Source organism: Cryptosporidium parvum, chromosome 7 (genome assembly GCF_000165345.1).
Source record: "Cryptosporidium parvum Iowa II chromosome 7, whole genome shotgun sequence".
Lineage (NCBI taxonomy): Eukaryota > Apicomplexa > Conoidasida > Eucoccidiorida > Cryptosporidiidae > Cryptosporidium > Cryptosporidium parvum.
Genome location: NC_006986.1, coordinates 603,368 through 625,174, shown reverse-complemented (window position 1 = coordinate 625,174; position 21,807 = coordinate 603,368). Strand labels below are relative to the sequence as shown.

Below are 21,807 nucleotides of genomic sequence, written 5' to 3'. Positions count from 1 at the left end.
AATATATTTGCTAAATTTTTATTGTATTAAATAGTTATGGATTCTTCGAGGTTTAGTGGAAATAAATCCACTTACACTGACTTACAGACTACTTCTGAACAATTTTTATTTTCTTCAGAGTCTGTTTGTAGTGGCCACCCAGATAAATTATGTGATCAGATTTCGGATGCAATCCTTGATGCGTGCTTGGAACAAGATCCAGAAAGCTTTGTAGCATGTGAAACATGCACAAAAACAGGGTTCATTATGGTTTTTGGTGAAATAACTACAAAGGCTAATGTAAATTACGAAAGAGTTGTAAGAGAAACAGTGAAAGAAATAGGATATGACTCTGAAGAAAAAGGGTTAGATTACAAAACTATGGATGTGATTATTAAGCTAGAACAACAAAGTAATCAAATTGCTGGGTGTGTACATGTAGATAAAAATGTAGAAGATATTGGAGCGGGTGACCAAGGAATGATGTTTGGTTATGCTACGAATGAAACAAAAGAACTCATGCCTCTGACGCACGTATTAGCTACATCTATTACAAGAGAGCTGGATTATATCAGAGTGAAAGGAGTATCTTCTCGGGTGGGTTGGCTGCGCCCTGATGGAAAGGCGCAAGTGACAGTAGAATATAACTGCAAACATGGCGTGCTCATTCCAAAAAGAATTCACACTATTTTAGTTTCGGTTCAGCATGATGAAAACATAGAAAACGAGGAAATTAGAGAATTTGTACTGGAGAATGTAATTAAAAAAGTATGCCCTTCAGATTTGATGGACAAAGAAACTAGAATATTAATTAATCCATCTGGCAGGTTTACAATTGGTGGGCCAGCAGCAGATGCTGGATTAACAGGGCGCAAGATAATTGTAGATACATACGGAGGATGGGGTGCTCATGGGGGTGGTGCATTTAGCGGGAAAGATGCAACTAAAGTAGATAGATCAGGTGCATATATGGCAAGGCTTGTTGCAAAGTCAATCGTCTTTTCCGGCTTGTGTAGCAGATGTTTGGTACAGGTTTCGTATGGAATTGGAATAGCAAGGCCTTTGTCACTGTATATTAATACATTTGGCACAGCGAAAGATGGGTATAATGACGCAAAACTACTGGAGATAGTTAATAAGGTATTTGATTTTAGGCCAGGAATTCTAATTAAGCAGCTAAACCTTAAATCTCCTATTTTTAAAAAGACATCAAGTGGCGGACATTTTGGACGATCAGAAGAAGAGTTTCTTTGGGAAAAGCCAATTATTTTACAATAGAATAATATTGTAAACATTTATAGTCATTATCTACTAAGTCGATTTTAGGCGGCCTTCATTTTTTTTTGTTAAACCTGACTAATTAAATTATAATTCTATTTGCTTTCATAATGAAGACATTGGAATTATTATCGAAGGCCCAGGCACTTGTCAATAAATTTCCTCCAGAATACGAAAATGCCAATGCTCTTTTTACTCAGGCTATCAAATTGGACCCATTAAACAGCAATGTTCTTTCTGCATATGGCGAATTTATGTGCTCAATCGGTAATTTTGAAAGTGCCAGGGAATTATTAGAGAAGAGTATAAAAGTTAATCCATATGACGACTATGTTAAGTATTTTAGCCTTGCTCAGATTTTAGATGGAGAAGAGTCTCTTTCTTATTGGAACAATGGCATAGAAGTACTCCAGGAAAGTATAAAAATAGTAGAGAAAAAGGGGAATGACAAGTCTTGTATTGAGAGGCTTGACTTAATGAAAAATCAGCTTTGTAGTGCTTATTGCGCTATTTCAGAATTATTCATGACTGATTTATGTTATAGTGATGAAGCAGAAAGCCAAGTAAAAGAGAATTTAGCAAAGGCGTCCGAAATTGATGACGAGCACTTCGAAACTTTATGTTGCAAATTGGCCTATTTTAAGACAATCGATGATTTTGAAGAGTGTAAAAAGTATGTTTTCAAAATAAAGTATATATTAGCAAACAAGTATAATCTTTCTGTTGAATTCAATGATTTTGCTGATGAATTAAGAAATAAAGACATAATTTTACCTGAGTACTCTGTAAGATTGAACCTCTCTAGAACACTGATTGATTTAAATGAAACTGAGTTGGCAGAGCTAGTTCTGAGCACATTGTTAAAAGAAGATGAAGAAGATTGGCAAATTTGGTATTTGCTGTCTTGGTGCAGTCTTGTTTCTGAAGATGTAAGCGGCGCAATAGAATGTTTTGAAATGTTTGAGAAGTATGGTAATAAACACATTCAAGATATTGAATTTAAACAACAGTTTATGTCAGACCTTGAAAATTTAAAGTTAAATATTGAAAAAATAAAAACATGTAAGTAGTATTTGTTTAGAAAATATTCATTAGAGAAAGTACAATTTAATTATATCAATATTGCCACTTCAATGTTCTAATTGTATGTAGGTTCCATAAGCTTATACGAACTTTCCCTAATTCTATCCATCATTATCCATCTCAATGCATCACCTCTACCAATGTAAAATAGTTCCCATGCTACTTGAGATGACGGAGGATCTACTGCAATGCGCAAAAGCTCATTGTTGGAATACTTCATAAGTGGAGGAGCGTTAAAATTTGGGTTATTATTTATATAGCATGAGTTGAATGTTTCTCTCAGTTCGAAACTTTCTTCTTTTATACCGTTTATTTTACTTTCTTTGGTGTTCATACTGTCTACTAAGCTTTGCTCGAAATCTTTTAGATTTACTCCGGCTGGCCTAAGACTTCTTATCCATTTTCTTGTTCTTGTGAAGTCTTCATTATTGTTATTAGAATCAGGACTAAATAGTATCCAGTCATAAGATTGAATGTGGGGTGAGATAACATCAGATCTATTTGATTTCATAGAAGACCCAGCTGAAGGTAAAGGACAGACTTTTACTGTCCTAATAGCATTAGTTGGAAGGCATCCCAATTCACCTCTTCCTACAGCAAAATATCCATCTACACATGGCTTTCCTCTACATTTGAATGTAGGCCAAGGGACTGAAAGAAATGGAATTGTTGAACTTGCTAAAATGCACTCTATTAAATCATCCTTAGAATTAAAATCGGAGACAAAATGAGCCTTAGGAACAGGAAGGAGTTGCGTAAAAGAAATTATGATTTGCCCTCCTTTTTCCGATCTATTATTCAAGAGTTCAATTACATTATCAGGGAGCTTTTTCCTAAGCTCGCGTTCAAGTACTTCATTCAGTCTCCCAGCTGTACCATTCTTTCTGCAATCCTCATAGAGCGAAATGCAGGCTTCCATTGCTTCATACATACTTATATCCAGAGCACAACAAATTGCAGCTATTGAGCCACCAGATGCTCCAGATAATGGCGTTGATTCTGTAATGTATCCCTGTTCTTGCAGCTCTAGTATAACCCCAAGATGATAGGGAATTAACATAGCGCTTACACTAAATGAAAATCCCAGTGGAATTTTTCCCTCTAAACTATCAGGAAGTTTAGGGAAATCTGGCCTAATTTGTGACTGTAAGTCTTGAATTCCTTCTTCTATCCTTGACGCCAACCTATTAAACACTGCTGAACCTCCTTTCTGGATATCCTCAAAAGAATTTGGCCAGAAAGAATAATTTCCATTATTATTTGGAGTATTTAAATCAGAACTTGTATTACAATTTCTTGGCTTATTATTGGATTCCATTGCACTATCCAAATCTTGATTCAAATAGTTGCTTTGGGCATCGCTAATTGTCTTCTTGCTGTAAATCCCAAATTTCATACTCCAAGACTTCTGTTTGTCACTATTTGCTGAAGATACCGGTACTTTAGCACTTTCGTTACACAATAAGTCTTTTCCATCTATTCTTGAGAGCTTCTCTCTCTCACTTATCATCACAAAAGAAATTTGCGGCTTAACGTTTAATCTGGTATAGATTATTCCCCTTATGATGCTACAAATATTAAGGTGTTTGCTTATGCGAGGAAAACACCTATTATTCAACAATTTATTCAATTCAGTTAGACGAATAATTTCCAATTCTGTATTATTATATTGAGCAAGATTAGATTTTCATGAAGCGGTACGAATATTTGAGAAGTAAGTTCGAATGAGAACTAATAAATAACAGAAGAGAGTAAAAATTAAAATTTATTGGCAAAATGAGAAAATCGATGTTAGAAACTAAATGGATAAATCATATTTTCTTTATACAATTTAAATTCCTACTATCAAGCTTGCCAAATAACTATTTGAAATCTTAGATTTCTCATAAAGGCGAGATTTGATTATTATAAGAAATGGAATATAATTAAGGGAAGTAACAAACTTAAAGGAAATATATAGTAGTAAATATTTCTTTTAAAGTTGTTGTAACATTCTTTCATTGATCACGAGTATCCGTAAATTTCCACAATATGATTCATCCCGCCAATATAAAAAACTTGAGGGATTTACATGTTAGCCAGACCACTTTTCTATTATTAGGATTTTAAAATTTATAAAGCCATGAATACTCCCAAATTTAATTTCACCAAGTGTTTTCTATTAATATTATTTTTTAACCTTGCAACTTTTTTTTTGGTACATGTAGTCGTCTCGGAAAGTACCAATAGCGTTGACCAATTAAGAGATGAATACTCTATAAGTGAATTTTTGAGTGGAAATCAGAGTAATGAAGATCATTATGCCAGCATTGATCAAAGTGAATTAGAAACACGTTCATCATTTGATTCAAATAGAGAATCTTTGAATGCACATTTAGAGAGCAAATTAACTGGGGTTATTAAACAATCCTTCGTAGAATTTCAAAAAGGAAAACTTTCTAAAAATGACGTCGATATCGAAGAGCTGATTTTTGAAATTGTTAAATTGGCTTTAGATGGAAACGGCAGCCGTGTTTTGCCCTCTCTGGAATTAATTGACTTTTTACAGAAAATTATTGAAACTAGCAAATATAATACAGTAACTACACTAGATTATATATTGGCATTCATTTCGAAAGAAAAGTTTGACACAAGTATTACTCATGATATAAATAGGCTTAGGAATTTTACAGAATATCTTTCATATTTATTAAAATATAATGATAATGGACCAAATAGGATGATAAACTCTGGCAAGGAAACACTTTCGTTAATAAAGACAAGAATACATTCATCGATTTGGGGAATGGAGGAGCTGATAAGGACAAACAAAATTATGGATTACGAAATTCAAAACTTAGGTGGTAAGACAACATATTCATCTCAACCTGTAATTGGTGAGATCACTTATGAAATTAATTCAAATCAACCAAGAGCAGTATTTAGTTATAAGCTAGTTAAACAAACAATAATTGAAATGTTAGGTACAAATATCAACAAAGTACACAGCAACCTAAAAAGAATTTATGGAAAAATTACATATTCAGGATCAAGTAAAAGTAATAAATCAATCTCTCTCAATTTATTATATGCAATATATTTATCTGCAATAATGATTAATGATTTATATAATCAAGGATTATCATCGAATTTACTTTCTCCAGGGTTTATTTTTATGGTTTTGTTAAGAGATGATATTGAACATCTTCCGAATAACTGGGAAGAAAGATTAATAAAACGTAGCATAAGCTATGGGATAAACGAAACAGATATTAAAATTCAAGATTCTAAATATTCTAATCTTGAATCCATAATTACCAAAGGTTTCACACATAGCGAATGTAATGCTTCAGTTCTTAGAAGCAACATCCAGGTAGTCTTCAGAAAGTATGGAATTGACTATTTTAAATTTATGAACGAAGCTCTGAAAAAATACAAAACATTCTTTGTTCCGTCAACAGATGGTCGAATTAATAGTATTTCGTGGTTTAATAACTACTCCGTTAATGGTTATACTAACAAATTGAATAAAAAATGGTTTGTTGATATTAATGAACTTGTAATTGAAAATGGAGTTACAAAGGCCGTTGACTTTATGGATGAATTTCATCTACTTGAAATATCTCTTTCTAGAAGTGGCTTATCTTCCGCGATTATAGTAAGTGAGTCAAAATTATTAAAACGTACTTTGGTAGAGTATTTGGCTTATAGAATAATTAGTGGTAATTCTTCTATTGATCTTAGAGGCTATAGAATAATTAGTATTCACCTTGAATCATTACTGGAAAGCTGTAAAAATACAAAAAAAAGCTTGACAGAGCAGATAAAAATTAAATTCGATGAGCTTATGGGAGCATATGATGGTAAGATTATTGTTTTTACAGATAATTTGTTTTCTAGTTTCGAAACTTCCACTGGTTCTAAGAGATTATACGATATTATGAAACATTATATTGTTCGTGGAACTTTGAAAGTGATTGCTACGTTGTCTAATGAGAATTATAAGATATTGGCTGAAAAGGAAATTGAGGTTAAGTCAATATTTTACACAATTGAGATGAAAGAATTGAATGGAATAGTTTCTGAGGTATTCATTTCTGGATTAAGGTACCAACTTGAACTTTCTACTGGAATATTTATTAATAATGACGTAATTCGGGTTTCTGTTTTGATGTGCCATAAATATATTGAAAATTGTGTCCTTCCAGATGATGCAGTTGAATTGATTAATTTTGCTATTTCAATGGCAAAGAATGAGCAATTTTTAGAAATCCCATCGGCAATCCATGGAATTGAAGATTTTATCTCACATTCTAGGATTGGGGCTCAAGTTTCAAAGATGAGAGATTATGAATCCAACTCTATTATAAGTTCAAATCGTTCGCGTCTATCGGAAGTATTAGCAATGCATCTAAGGATGAGAAACAGAATCGTATCGCTCGCACTAAAGATAAGGCCCTATCTCACTAATTTTAGGTATCTAAAAACCCAGCTTTATTTCATGATGCTTATTAATCTTAATTATCAAACTTCGTGTGTTAACAAGCCAGTAGAAGATGAATTCAAACTACTTGAAAATAGGGAAAAAATAATCCCAAACTTTTCTGAAGAATTAAGTGTTACACAACTTACTAGCTTATATAGAAAAAACCTTCTTAAATATAAGCAAATTAATAATAAATCTTACAATGAATCTATAAATGATGAAGTTAGCGCTATTACAGAGTCGCAGCTTGACCCCATGTTTTTTGATGACATTCACCAAGTTGTTAAAGACAAGCAAAAGGAAGTTGCCGATATGAAGTCTCTCATACTTGAAATGGCTTTCAACTACAACTCTTTATATTCACCTCTCGGTATGGGTGAAATTGATGCTTCTCATATAGCATTTATTATTTCAGAAAGGTATGGGAAAAGTATTACTAAACTATTAGATGAAATTGAATATAGAAAATTACCGGAAAGAATGAAAGACCGACTTTCAGAAATTCTTTCGAAGTATGTAATTGGTCAAAAGTCTGCGATAGACTATGTTTCATTTCATCTAGGAGTGGAATTGTTGAGAGATAATAAAAATAATCCAAGATGCCTTCTTTTTGTAGGTCCATCAGGATCAGGTAAAAAGACATTTGCCCTTGCATTGCAGACCGCTTTGACCGAAAGCTCGGTATTATTTTATGATTTCTCATATGACATAACAATGTATTCTCATTTTAAAATTCTAAAATCCAGCGATTTTGCGGATGCAGATGCAGCAAAGAGGCTATTGGGGGATAATCCTAAAACTGGAATAATTTCAGAAGAGCTTAAGCAAACGGGGAAAACTGTGTTTTTCTTTGAACATATTGAAAATATGCATCCAGATGTGATTAAACTCATTTTAGATATTCTACATAATAAAGATAATATTAATCATAAAATTGGAAATTTGGGCTCAAGTACATTTATTCTCACAACCAAAGTTGGGTCCGAAATTATTCTTAAAAATCCTGATCAAATCGATAGAATTAAGATTCGAGTTGATATAATTAAAAAACTTCGAGAAACTTTCAGTAGTGATCTAGTCCGTTTAATTCAAAACGTTGTTTTATTCAGACCATTCACAAAGGAAGAAGCTTTGAAAATTCTTGAATTAAATTTCTCAGAATTCTCCGTGTTGATTAAAAAAAATTACAGTACAATATTTATTCAGCCATCTTTGTTAGTCTTAAACAAAATTGTTGATAAGAAGTATTCTCCAGAGCTAGGATATAAGTCAGTTCTAGATTTTTTTGAAAAAGAAGTCAAGGAAAAAGTTTTACAACTAATTAAAAAGGGCATACTTGTACCATACACAACATTTAAAATTACGATTCGTGACATCTCATCTGTAGAAGACCCAAATGGATTTAAAATTGACTTTGCAATTGTTAAAAAGTCGATTAATTCTCGCTAATTTTGAACAATAATTTTTTAATTTTGTTTCACCCCTCTTATCTACTTTCCCCCCCCCCTCTCCGCCTTCCCGTAATCATTACCTGTGCGAAAATGCAGAATAACGGCAGTTACTATATGCTACAAGATGGATGATGTAACTAGGGATAGGATTACTGAGTCTTCTCTTTACAATGATTTATTAATCAGCTCCGTTCTGCTAGATGATGACTCATTGGACACTCTAATCAAAGGATTTGATTCCATGACACACGAATTGCGTGAATCATTTAATAATTACTTGAGTAAAGTTCGAAAAAAAATCATTAATGAGTTTGAGAGTCTAAAGTATGAAAAATTATCTTTTGAACAGGAAAAGAAGCGGACAATTAGAGAAATAGAATGTAATAGGAAGGCTGAAGTTGAGAGGATGCAAAAACTACGCAATACATTGGAAGAAGAAACTGAAATAGCAAAGAAATTAATCATAAAAGAAAAGCATGATAATGCCAAAAAGCTGCTAAATGAAAAAGAATCGTTTTATAAAAAACAACAGGAATTAGCAAATCATTGGCAGATGATTGAAAACAAACTAAACCAAGAAAGATTAGAATTAGAGAAAATTAAAGATAAAATAACAGAAATAAATTTCTCTGCAAGATCCACTGTTGAAATTAATGTTGGTGGAACTATGTTTGAGGTTTCGAGGAGCATATTAACTGAAGGAAAGGCAAAGGGAAGTTTACTAAGTAGAATATTTTCAGATAAAACGCTTGATATTGAAATTGAAACGGATAAAAATGGAAATATATTTTTTGATAGAGATCCGGAAATTTTTAAAATAATTATAAACTATCTTAGAGATAGCGCAAAGTGTCTTCCATCTCCTACAACAACCCAAATGAGTCTTAATATTTTAAAAGAATTTAATTACTTTGGGATTAAATTTTACGATAACTCTTTGATATATGTTTTCGGGGGTTGTAATGGTGAAAAGATTCTTGATACTTCTGAGCTGTTCATTACTCCAATTTATCTGGAGGATGACTTTTCGGAAGAAATAAACAAAAATATTGGTTGGAGCAAAGTAAAAACTATGCCAACACCCAGAGCTCATGGTTCGAGTACTAACCTTGACAAGTCGAACTGTGCCTTGTTTGGAGGATACAATAATTCAAGTAAGGCGTTAGATAGTCTGGAAATATATGATCCTCTAACAGATTCATGGAGAGTAGGGCCTTCCATGCTTATTGGAAGACGGAATTTGGCATCAATAACCCTTGAAGATGGAAGAATATTTGCGATAGGTGGATTTAACGGGGAAAATATCATTTCATCAACTGAGTTCTATGATTCTAGAACAAAATTTTGGTCGGTTTCACCACAGTTAAATGTTCCTAGATCTTCTGCATCATGCGTTAAACTTGACCAATTTAGTATTGCAATTATTGGTGGAACATGTGGAAACAAGAGATTGAAATCTATAGAAGTTTTCGACACTAGAAGAAACCAATGGGAACTAATTCAATCAAAAGAGTTACTAGAAGTGAGATCTGGATCCATAGCTTTTGCATCATTTGGTAAGGTATGTATTTGGGGTGGAATAGACGAAAAAAATGATGTTTTATGCTCGGGAGAACTTTTTAACATTTCATCTTCATCGATTGAGAATACCTCAACTTATATAAAACCTCTAAGTAAAGGAATTCTTGATTCAAAAATTCATCCAATTTCAATGGGGAAATACTCGGCTATTATCTGCGGCGGACAAACGGCTGAAGAAACAATAAAAACTACGCAATTCTACTGCTTCCAGGAAGATAAGTGGGACAAAGGCCCAGATCTCATATTTCCAAGATATGGACATGCGATCACAAAGTTAGATATTTAATCGGATTTTTATAAATGGCGATAACCTCTATTTCAGTAAAAATTACTATTATGCCGGCGGTAACTATGGATTTTTTTGGTACCCCCCCAAAGCACGAGAAATTGGTATAAGCAAATTAGAGGAAATACGAAGTTTATAGACGATATTTTTCCATTAATTAACATTTATAAATGGAAATACTAACTCACGATGATACTGAGTCCATCAAATTTATACATGGGCCTAGATTCAGATTACGCAATAATAATCCTCCAAGAATACTAATTTGTAATCCTCTCAAATACTTAATTCTTGAAAGAGACTCGCAAATAATCATTTTTGACTTAAACATTGTATTATCTAATCCGGATGGCTTGGCTTATTTTGAAAGTAACTTTGATCAACTCTATCAAGCTCAACTAGGAAAATATGATATTGGCCATGAATCTACTATTATTCACATGGTTTTTGACTGCTCATCAACTATTTTGACTATTGTTACTGAAAGGAAGATTTTACTTTTTGATTTGCTAAACATCGATAGAAAAAGTGAATGGATGAGTATTAATCATGATGGAATTCAATCATTAACTTGGACTCGAAATCATGATATAATAACAATTGAAACTGATAGTTCTTGTTCTATTTACCACTTTATTCCCTCTGAAAGGAGTTTTCATCAAACAAAGCTAATATTAGATGGGATTTCTGATGGGTTTAAGCTAGTAGAGGCTGCTAAGAGTAGTTTTTATGAAATTGAATTTATATTAATTACAGAAAATGAAAAAAACATTGTTATTGTAACAAATGAATTATACTTTCAAATCATTTCTTGCAGATCCAAATTATTCACTATTCCTCAATCATTTGTTAGAGTATTTTCCATTTTAATTGAGCCTATATTAGGTTTATTTCAAGAGCACAACTCTAAGGCAAATTTAATTTCTCAGCTAAATATCGTATCTGCAAAATTTATAGACGGGGATGATTTATATCTTTCAATCTCACTTATAAGATTTTCAGAGTATGTGGATGGGTATGTTTTGTTCTTCAAGATTTATGATGATATGAAAATTGAGTTGAGCTCATATTCAATTAATGACTTATGTTTTGATAATGTTGATTCTAATGACATAGATCAAATCAAGAAAATTCGTTGTGTTTCTTTTTGGGTTAAAGAATGGGGAATTCTATTTGTAGGCTCCACTGCATTTTCACAAATGGTCGTTTTCACATACAACCATTCATATATTAACAAAGAAAATTCTAGTGATTTCATACCGCATAAATGGGTGAGGCTTGCAATGTGTGAAGGATACGATATCAACTGCACAGATTTTGATATTGGTATTTTTGACTCTTGTCTCTGTACATGTAATTCGGGATCAATCAGAGACCCTAAATCAACAGTTGACGCTCCAGAAATTCTTCAACCGCCTGTCATTTTTATTGCTGAGACCAACGGAGACATTATTACCCATTATATCGGAGGAAACCCGAAGCTAATCAAACCAATTAAATCAGAAGAAGTAGTATCTTTGATCACAAATAGTGACCTCCAAAATATTAACTCAAATGACCAAGATCTTAAGACCCAATCCTCGCCACCCAAACATCTATACAATTCAATTAATTTTCCTCAAACACACTTTAATATTTCAAAGATTGATTATGGCAAATCTTCAGTGGTTTTTGAACAAACGTTCACCACTCCAGAACGCGAGTTATTAAGTCGAGAAATTTTTATGGTAAATAAATCAGGAAAAAAGCTATTCGATTCTATTATGAAGATCGATTATCAAGTATCGCAACTAGAAAAAAAATTTATTGAAATTAATGACCAATTTTTCAAGATTTTAAACTCTCAAGAAATTCAAGGATTATTAAATTTGTGTGGAACATCGGATGAGATTGAACCAAATTTCAGTGAGAGTGTTGATCTTTATCAATTGATATCAAAGTCTAATGAAATATCAAATGTTGAAATTCAGCTTAGAAGAATCCATTTACACATTATGAAAAAGATTTCAGACGAAGTTTATAAAAATACCAATATTGAGATGCTCAAAGAAAAATTGAGGAAGAATGAACTAACTTCAAGTCAAATATCGATTCTATTTCAATATAATATTGAATTATTTGACGCTTTTACAAATAATGACTTTAGTGGCAGCCAAACAATTTTGAATTCACTAATCACTATTGAAAGATTTTCTCTTAAATTAGCTTCTAGAATTTCTCAAGTTTCGATATTTTGTGAAAGGTTGAATTCCAGGAGGAGTTGTGAGCTCGAATTTATCTCACTTCCGCCGCCTGAATATAGCTATAACATTTTGAACTTTAATGATCAAGGTTTTTCGACTCCCAATAAGATGCATTTCGATTCGCAATTAAATGCTCAGTTACACAAGAATATCTCTTCTTCTGTTAATATATCAAAAAAAAAGAACTTTGTTATACATCCAGATTCAAAAGGAAAACATCACTCATATTCATCAAAGAGAAGCGTCAACCTATCTGATATTATTAATAACATTTCAAACTCGTTAACAGATGACGATTCTTGCAAATTGTCATTTACTCAAAGTGATGAATCTAATATTATAAAATCCCAGAAATTAAAAATTAACAATTTAATGAACCAGACTAATACTCCCGGAAGGTATATTCAACTCAGATCTAAATTTATTGGATATTCCTGTGATGAAATTCAGTCAGACAATTTAGGCGTAATTAATAAATCCGCATTACAAAAGAATACCCCTTTTTTTGAATTATCATGGACTCCAGGGTTAGCAGAAGATAAGACTGGCCAAGTTAAATTAACAGGAAATCCGAATTTTAAATTTGGGACCAAAAATAAATATATTAAACCGGGAATTCTTAATTCAGTGCTCGCAAACTGTATTGAGAGGCTGGAGAGAATTATCGATCATTGCGAGATTGCTAAGGGATCAATTTCATTCATTGAAAGAGAAGGATTAATTCCAGCGCTCATCAACAAAAAAGGAGATTCATCCCAGTCAATAAAAGGTTCAAGCAATAATTTACAAAATGGCAGCAGAATTGTTGCTTCTCAATTGTTATTATCAAGGAATTCGTCTTTGCAGAAAAATATGATGTATAGGCAAAAGCTATCTTTGATCATATCTGGATTTATAAGTAAACCATCGGACAAGAGAAAACTGTCGAGCTTTCCAAAAATTACAAACTGTTCTATGACTAATTTCAAGTCAAACATTTCTAGTAAGCTTAACGATAAAGATCTAATCCAGGATGGCTTTAAAGAAGAATGCACTCAACCTCACCCTTTCATGTTACCAGGGAAATTCCAAAACTCAATACATTCATATTATAAAGCTCCTCTTTTAGAACACCAATCTCAAATTGATGCAAATAATCAATTTGGTTGCATTAAGAATAATCTAGAAAAAACAGGCTTAAAAGATCATGGCAATGAGCTAGAAGCTGTTTCTGAAACAAACAATCTTAATTTTGGTAATTGCTCTGAATTGAAAGCAATTGAAAAAGATATCGAAATAAATGCAAATGGTTGGCAAGAAATTACTCAAGAGCCTACAAAACTTCGACCTAGTTTGGAAGAGTCTAATTTTAGTAACAAATTATTTTCATTGAGCAATAATTTAGATGAAAAAACTTCTGATTCTAACTTGAATGAAAAATTTACTGATATAGACTCTAGTGATCAGAAAAATGAAACAGAAAAAGATTTATGTGAAAACGGGAAATCAATGGATGAGGAAGATATAAAATCCTCTCTTTTTCCATTGAGCTTGACCAATAACGATACACCAAATTCAAAAAGGGCATCCGAAGGATTATTCACATTTTCAACAGAAATGAATATTTCATTAAACCTTAAAAGCCCAATATCAGAAAAAAAATATACGCAGGATATAGTTTCTAATGAATCAAATATCTTTTCTTTCAGTTCTGATAGCAATCCATTGAAACCTATTAATAATATCTGCTCTAACCCTAAAAAAATCTTAGAGAATAATTTATCGTACGTTCATATAAAAAGTGAATTAAATAGATTCGGTGAGTCAACTGTTCCAGAAGTGCGAGAATCTGTTATTGACAGTAACACTAGTTCTGATGTTGGAAATGGTTGTCCAAGTTGTAATATTAAAGATATTAGTGATGAAAGAATTAGACAAACGCCTGAAGGTAATTCGACATCTCCAGCCAATCTTGGCGGCTTGCTTGGATTTCCTAATTGTATAGCAAATTTAACTGCTCCTAAAGTTTCTGGCTTTGGATCATCTCAATTCTTAGTAAATGGTCCATTTAGTTCGAATAAAAGTGATAATAATTTATGCGCTAATTCTAATAATTGTTGTAACATTGAAGAACAGCAATCGTTTGGGTTTCACACAACTAATTTGAACCTTTCAACTCCTTTCAAAACCCATCCAGTATCGGACAATTCAATGGGAGGATTTGCCACATTTTCTTCTGAATTTCGTGGTTTTTCTCAAATAAGTGAGCAAAATTCAACAAGCAATTCCTTTTCAAATAACTCAAGCAGTAATATCTTTAACTTTGCTCCACCTCAAAAACCGAGGCAAGTAAACAAGCTTGATTAATTCTTAGTTAGCTTTGAAACATATTTTTAATATTTAATTGCAACATATTAATAAAATGAATTTATTTGTATTGCATTTGCATGCAATTCCCCACATGCCGATTAGACTTTATGATATTTTAAAAACAATAGTGTTAATTATTGTGCCTGCAAGTACTAGAATAATTTTACAATATATTCTATATTGATGAAAAATAGAATAAAATGAAAAAATTTGCAATCAATGCAAATAGACAAAGAGTCATCAAAGGTATAATTATAGAAACTCTTACTATCTTAGGATGGACCGTTGGTTCTGCACTACACTCAATTTTCACGAAGAAATCGTTTAACAAATTGTCAAAGGATGAACCTATTAGTTCAAGAATAATTTTTGGTTCGTTTTTAACCATTGTTCAGTTATTATTGGCATCAGTTACTGGAATCCTCATATGTGGAATTATTGGTATTATTCATAGAAGGGAAATTAAACAAGATTCTGTTGAACTAGCAAGTAATAGAATATCTATCAATGGAAACAATTCAAATATTGAAGGCAGCATAACAGAAAGCACATGCGAAAATAGATTTGAACAAACTGATTTTACGCAAGTATCTAAGTCTAGCAGTTATATTATTGATGGAGACAATATTGAAATAAGTAAAGAAAAGGCCGAATTCAATGAGTTCGATACTAATCTCAATATGGATGAAAATGTAAATATTAGTTATTTAATACTAAATAAGGATTATAATTTGAATACTTTCAACAGAAATATTAATTTTCCGGAGGCATCATTTGAAATAGGATCTAATTACGAAAACGAACCAAAAAAAGATAAACTAATTACTTCAGCCTCAAATAGAGGCCAAAAAAACTCATACAACAAACATATTTCGAAAGAACGATGGTGGGGAAGTAACAAGATGTTATTTTCTGCAGCCTTGTACGCTATTGCTAATATCTGCGCAAATACGGCACTTGGCGGAGGAAAAGTTATGCTAGTCCAAATAATAAAGTGCAGCGAATTAATATTGACAGCAATACTAGCGTTTTTTGTTTTAAAACGGAAAGTAACTGTTAGGGAAGTAATCGCATTTTCAATTAGCACAGTTGGCATAATACTTGTAGTCACTTCGACATTAAGTAACGGAAATGCAGGTTCAAAAGTAATTGTATATAGCGTTATACTTGCAGGTGTTGGGGCTTTCACAATATCTCTTAGAAATGTTATTGTTTCCTCAGCAAATAAAAATGAGAAGGCAGTTGGTACCTTTACTATATTATCATTTTGGGGAATGATCACTTCATTGGCAATATTCTCCATAATGAGTATTGCATTTGGAGGATTTAACATTAATGTTTCCGTAATGCCATTACTCATCAGTGGATGTTTTCATGCTACTTATAATTTTTCTTCCTTGGCGTTTTTAAAGCTAGTTGGAAGTCCTATTGTGCACGCATATTTCAATTTAGCAAAAAGAGCAATCATTGTATTAACAGCAGAGTTAATCAACTGTACAGCTCCCCCCATTGTACAAATATTTGGCAGTATTCTCGCAATTCTAGGTATTCACTTCTCAAAAAAGAGAAAACTATCATTTAAAAGTAAAAAGAAGATTACTCCCAGTTATATAAATGAAATCCAGAATAAAAACACTGATTGTAATGGCAAAGTTGAAAAAGTTATTAAAGAACAGCATAAAGAAGCAAAGATTACGAATAAAGATAAATACCCGTACGCTGCTTCAATTGCAATTTCTAGTCTATTTATTATTATCGGATGGATAACATCCTATACATGTTCATGCGTATTGCCAAAAAAAAGCTTAACGCCCATGGTAGGTTGATATTAATTCTATTTATTTTCATGTATTTATTTTTTGGAATAACGCCTTAATAGGGTGAAGTAAAACATAGGAATTCAAGTTTTATTGGCTTAGAAAAAAATAATCAAAAATTTAACGATGAAATTAAAAAAATATTTGAAATTGATAATTGGTTCAATAATTACCCAGAGCTATTATTAAATTTATCAGAAAAAAGTCCTAAATTACTTTCTGAATCTATGCGAAAATATACTCGAATCTCAGACAATTTCTTCGTCCAGGGTGAAATAATGATGTCAATATTGAAATACACAATTGGAAATGTAGAAAATGGGATAGTCTTTGGTATAGCAGACCACGAGAATAAAGGAGATGCAGGAATTAATTGGAGCCAATATCTAGTATTTAAGCGTCTGAATATTAAAATAATTTATTATTGCACTTCAAATTATTCTCACAAGCCTTGTGATATTAAAAGAGCATTAAATATTGCAAATACTCTCCCTCGAAAGCCAACAATATTTTTAACTGGTGGAGGAAATTTAGGAGACGTATGGCCAAAGTATGAATATGAAAGAAAAAAAATTCTCGAGGAATTTCGTGAATTCAATACAGTTATTTTTCCGCAGTCAATATCATTAAAAAGCAAAGACACTATAATAGATTTTGACTATTTAAAAATGCATAAGAATTTAACAATTTTTGTTAGAGACATTTATTCCTTTGGTTTTTTACATAGTATATTATTCAATAATCAAAGCACAACTAATACAAAATTGCTTTTGACACCTGATATTGTTACATCAATAGTGACCACAAAGGAGAAAAAAAGTCCCAACACTGCAGCGCATTTAGTATTCAATGAAACCTATGATATATTATGGATTAATAGAAATGATAGAGAGACAAGTAAAAGACAATGGAACAAAAATTATAACGCAAATTTAAATATAAAAGTTGACGATTGGATTAAATTTATGCCTACTACTTATTCGAAAGGTATTTCATTTGGAAATAAATATATTCTAAAAAGTGGAGAGGAAATTGCACCACCCCAATTTGTCTCAAATAATGTCTTTAACTCCACTTATGAATATGACGAACCAAATTTTGATGTATTTTCAATTGGAATTTCACTTCAAAGATTTTGTGCCGGACTTAATTTTATTCTCCAAGGAAAGGTGATAATTACTAACAGACTACATGGACATATATTTTCTTCACTTCTCAATAAAAATCAAATATTACTAGATACTAAGTTTAAAAAGATATTAAACTACTATAAAACATGGAGTTTTTCAATCGATGAAGATTATATTAAGCTTGCAAACTCGGAGAAAGATGCATTGGAATCGGCGGAAGAAATGTCAAGAAGATTTCCAAGTGACAACCGTACTGAATTATTCTATATATATTGTGGTAAGTTATATTTATAAAAGTTTTTCAATTATTTTGGGCAAATGGATCATTATATTCAATTTCGGGTGAGATACAAAAAACATCTATTTCTTTATTTAAATCTACTTGGTCTTCAAATGGATCTATATTTTTGTTACTTTGAGATTCTTCGAGTCGGTGAACATTCATTTGCTCTAAAAAATTGGGATATTGGCCATCATTTTGAAGAATATTTATATCTATTAGATTCTGGTCTCCTTCACTTAAAGTCTTATGGTTTTCTTCCATTTTTTCCATTTTAAAAGTATCGCAGCTTTCTTTAGTTTGCCCATAGAGCTTCAAGAAAGCCTCATCCGAACTTAAACTATTTGCTCCAATTAATATATATCTCAAGATCTCACGTTGGATACTGACTCTGTTGGTAAAATCTTCCCAATTAGAATCTGTATTTTTTTGTCTTTTTCCACAATTTGAAATATTCAGCCCGAGATGATCAGAAGATTCTTGCTGTTCAATTACTGCTTCTAACATCTCTATATCATATAGCATTACTTCGTTATTAAATTCCTTCAGCCAATGAAGGAAATTATCTGAAGCAAATAGAGTCGGGGGGACGCATTGTACTATTGAAGTATTTTCTTTAATATTATTTGAAAAAACATCCCATAAAAATTGGAAAAAGTGTCTAGAAAGTGTATTTGAATGGTCGTTAAATCCAGAACAAATTAAATAAAAATTTGAATAGCAAGGCGAAGAGGAGGAGTACGGCTTACTTAAAGCAATTTTATCAAATACAGAGCTTAAAACAATTATTATTCCAGCTGTGAATCTGGTTAAGGCTGTCTTCAATGAAATAATTATATTTCCACCAAACTTTATCAAATTCAATGCAATCATAATATCTGTCACAAGGTTAAAACTTTCCTCAACTTCAAATTGGCCCAGTGAAAATGTAGGGACTAAATGGCAATAAGAGTCAATATAAATCAGGTCATATTCATTCTTCTTAACATTGTAGTCTTCAGTTATTGCATTTATTATTTGTTTATATTGATTGCAGTATTTAAATTCCTTACTAATATCGATAAAGGTTAAATTATTGCATATATTGAATTTAGTTTTATTTTTATCTTTGTATAATTCATCAGTTTCTTCGTTTGAGAGAAGGATTATTGTGCCTTGCTTAGGAGATTTTGAATTCATATTTAGTAAGAATGTTAATGGAAATTTACAATGGTCTTCTAGAACTTCACGATATGCCACACCATTATAGATTTCTGCATACTTATTAATTTTGCCCAAATATTCACTCATTGTAGATTGAGCATTACATTCTGATAGTTTTAATTCTCTAATTATTTCAAATAAACTTAGAATATGAATATTCGCAGGAATTTGGCAATATAAAGGTAAATCATCGATTATATTAGCATTTAATATGCTATCTTGCGTAAAGTTCATTTCAAATTCATTTCCAGTAATGCTTGAATAAATTAAATTAGTATTTTCCTTTTGATCCAATAATTTAGATGCATCAAACGGAATTGTTGTCCATCTTAGCTTATTATCAAACAATTCATTATGAACGCAAGTATCAATACCAAAAGTTATTTTTTTGATTGGAGAATTAATAGCAGTTATAGTCTCACAAAATCTTTGAATTAAATCATCATCGCAATAAGGAGACATTTGTAGAGATACGCACGTGAAATCTTGAACTTTTTTAAAAAAATTTTCAGACTCGAACATATATGCTTGCGATTTAAGTCTATCTACAAGTCTCTGATAAGCAATATCATCTTTTGACCAGATAAACCATTTTGGAGAAATATTTTTGGGTAGTTTTTCTTTTGGAAGGATTTGCGCTAAATTTAGCTCGATATCCATTTTTCTCTTAAGAGGGATTTTTGATATATCGCCATTATTCGAAACATCACTACTCTCTGTATCATTGTTTTCGTTTACTAAGTCATCAACAAAAAAGAAGAACTTTTTTTTGAATGAATCAATATTGTTTGAAGAAGCAAGTTTTACAAAAGAGATACTTGGAAAATAGCATTTATTTCTAGTTTCTTGAAGTTTCGTGTATTGCTGAAATGCATACTTTCTATCTATAAATATTCCCTGAACACGATTCCTATCGCCACCTCTTCTACTCAAGCTTGTTGAATTTAAATACTCTTTTCTATGCTGCAAATTTGGAAGAATATACTGTGATGTGGGAATGTTACTTATGCCTAGGTTTTGTAAATATTCTAATGCAAATATTCGTTTCTCCCTTTTACTAACTCCGCTGTCAAACAAATAATTTTCCTTAATTAGTTCACCTTTGCTTTGCTCGTTCATAATATTTGATTCTTCGTGATTGTCATGGCTTGTAGAATTTGACAGATCAAGATCAGAAAATTTCATTCTTTTATATTTTAAATCATTTACCACAAAGGATTTATATTTTAAGAGGTTATATGAGATATTATCTATTTGCCATTTTGAAAATAATGTTGCTGCGGTGACACATTGCTCAATAAATTCATCAGGAAGCCATTCTTTGGGGAAAAGGGAGAAATCATGAAAATTATCCTTATTTCCTTGAAAGTGAGATATCAAAGCCTTTAACATAACAGATCTAATTCCTTGGAAGTTCATTGCTACAATATATATCTCTCCACTACCACCTTTACTCATGATTGGTTTAACAATATGGACGTTTTGAAAGCAATAACATAAAAGCGCAATAATAGATATAGTAGTATGATGGAGAATATTAAAACATTTAATAATAAAAGAACCATGTTTTCTGAGAATCCCTAATGCGCAAACAGTCTCACAATACTGAATAGAAGATGTCAATTTTTCTTGTTCGTTTGGGTTATATTGTATATCTAAAGAACCATCTGCAGTAACTAAATCTGCCAACCAACAGTTTTTAGTGTTTTTTGATGTTTTTTGCCATATGTAGTCGATATTACACACTTTGGTAATGTCACCACTATCATCTGCTCCCATATTCCATGCTCTGTAAGTGTCTCTATAAATTATATCATCAGTCAATATAGCATTAGGATTGTTACCTTCAAAATAGGGGTTTAGTGAGTTTGCCTTCCATTCCCAGTGTAGCTTCGAAGAGCCTAGTCTTTGACGTTTATTTATCACATTTAAATGTATGTAATGGTTCAAAGCAGAAATAAATCCGCCTGGACATTCGCATAGGTGCATGCTATGATACTCGGCTTCATTAATGTACTCGTGCCATCTAAAGTAGTGAAGTATCTCGTACAACTTACACCATCCTGTGGTTGCTAATTCTACAGGAATCTCTCTTAGTTTATAAATTACATCCTGGGCAATGTTGGTCGTTCTCGTGAAAGATTGCCATACATTAATGTCAATAAGGTCAAGCTCATTCCTCACTGAATCCAACTGAGACTTCAAGGACTCAAGCTCTTTAATAGAGTAACCTTCATGCTTTCCTAGCCCTTCCTTAATTGCATTACAATAACATTCGTAGCCTTTGCTTGCGCAATTGGAACAGGGAACTACAGAAAATGGAATCCTTAATTTAATTGTTTCACATGAAGGGAAAGAATAAATTCTGAACTCTGGTTTTACCATTGTTTCATATCTGTCTGAAGATGTACTGTACAGATATTAAAATATTTTGATTTTTCATATGAAATATTTTACATAAATATTTCTATAAATGAATTACTTACAATTCCCGCCTTAAATTGGTACCGAAGTAATTTAGTTCTTGTCAACAAGTTGTGTGATTCAAAACGAAAAAGTTAACTAATAGCAGATCTAAATATTCATTAATGCATTTAGCTTGTATTTTTAAACAATTTGAGAGCTATAATTTCGAAAATTTTAAAGTTGGTTCATTTTCCTG

The 21,807-nt window shown here is 31.8% G+C and overlaps 9 protein-coding genes across 9 annotated transcripts; 7 read left to right on the top strand and 2 right to left on the bottom strand.

Moving 5' to 3' along the window:
- Positions 1 to 36: 36 nt before the first annotated feature.
- cgd7_2650 (s-adenosylmethionine synthetase (SAM)) lies at positions 37 to 1,257 on the top strand (the record flags this gene model as incomplete). Its single annotated transcript, XM_628434.1, has 1 exon — positions 37 to 1,257. The coding sequence occupies one exon, from the start codon at positions 37 to 39 to the stop codon at positions 1,255 to 1,257; it is 1,221 nt and encodes a 406-aa protein (XP_628436.1).
- Positions 1,258 to 1,367: 110 nt separating this feature from the next.
- cgd7_2640 (TPR repeat protein) lies at positions 1,368 to 2,327 on the top strand (the record flags this gene model as incomplete). The annotated part of the gene is made up of 1 exon (XM_628433.1): positions 1,368 to 2,327. One exon carries the CDS (start codon positions 1,368 to 1,370, stop codon positions 2,325 to 2,327), a length of 960 nt encoding a protein of 319 aa, XP_628435.1.
- A 68-nt stretch (positions 2,328 to 2,395) lies between these two features.
- On the bottom strand, positions 2,396 to 3,850 carry cgd7_2630 (patatin like esterase; the record flags this gene model as incomplete). The annotated part of the gene is made up of 1 exon (XM_628432.1): positions 2,396 to 3,850. The coding sequence occupies one exon, from the start codon at positions 3,848 to 3,850 to the stop codon at positions 2,396 to 2,398; it is 1,455 nt and encodes a 484-aa protein (XP_628434.1).
- A 612-nt stretch (positions 3,851 to 4,462) lies between these two features.
- On the top strand, positions 4,463 to 8,254 carry cgd7_2620 (ClpB ATpase (bacterial), signal peptide; the record flags this gene model as incomplete). The annotated part of the gene is made up of 1 exon (XM_628431.1): positions 4,463 to 8,254. One exon carries the CDS (start codon positions 4,463 to 4,465, stop codon positions 8,252 to 8,254), a length of 3,792 nt encoding a protein of 1,263 aa, XP_628433.1.
- A 126-nt stretch (positions 8,255 to 8,380) lies between these two features.
- Positions 8,381 to 10,123, top strand: cgd7_2610 (POZ+kelch domain protein with kelch repeats at the C-terminus; the record flags this gene model as incomplete). The annotated part of the gene is made up of 1 exon (XM_628430.1): positions 8,381 to 10,123. The coding sequence occupies one exon, from the start codon at positions 8,381 to 8,383 to the stop codon at positions 10,121 to 10,123; it is 1,743 nt and encodes a 580-aa protein (XP_628432.1).
- A 170-nt stretch (positions 10,124 to 10,293) lies between these two features.
- On the top strand, positions 10,294 to 14,712 carry cgd7_2600 (Low complexity protein, putative; the record flags this gene model as incomplete). The annotated part of the gene is made up of 1 exon (XM_628429.1): positions 10,294 to 14,712. The coding sequence occupies one exon, from the start codon at positions 10,294 to 10,296 to the stop codon at positions 14,710 to 14,712; it is 4,419 nt and encodes a 1,472-aa protein (XP_628431.1).
- A 203-nt stretch (positions 14,713 to 14,915) lies between these two features.
- On the top strand, positions 14,916 to 16,541 carry cgd7_2590 (integral membrane protein with 10 transmembrane domains; the record flags this gene model as incomplete). Its single annotated transcript, XM_628428.1, has 1 exon — positions 14,916 to 16,541. One exon carries the CDS (start codon positions 14,916 to 14,918, stop codon positions 16,539 to 16,541), a length of 1,626 nt encoding a protein of 541 aa, XP_628430.1.
- A 53-nt stretch (positions 16,542 to 16,594) lies between these two features.
- Positions 16,595 to 17,956, top strand: cgd7_2580 (AMSJ/WSAK like polysaccharide polymerase (glycosyltransferase family); the record flags this gene model as incomplete). The annotated part of the gene is made up of 1 exon (XM_628427.1): positions 16,595 to 17,956. A coding segment is annotated over one exon (1,362 nt), but the record flags the coding sequence as incomplete, so codon positions are not given.
- A 7-nt stretch (positions 17,957 to 17,963) lies between these two features.
- Positions 17,964 to 21,530, bottom strand: cgd7_2570 (adrift-like. FTSJ family RNA methylase; the record flags this gene model as incomplete). Its single annotated transcript, XM_628426.1, has 1 exon — positions 17,964 to 21,530. The coding sequence occupies one exon, from the start codon at positions 21,528 to 21,530 to the stop codon at positions 17,964 to 17,966; it is 3,567 nt and encodes a 1,188-aa protein (XP_628428.1).
- Positions 21,531 to 21,807: the final 277 nt, after the last annotated feature.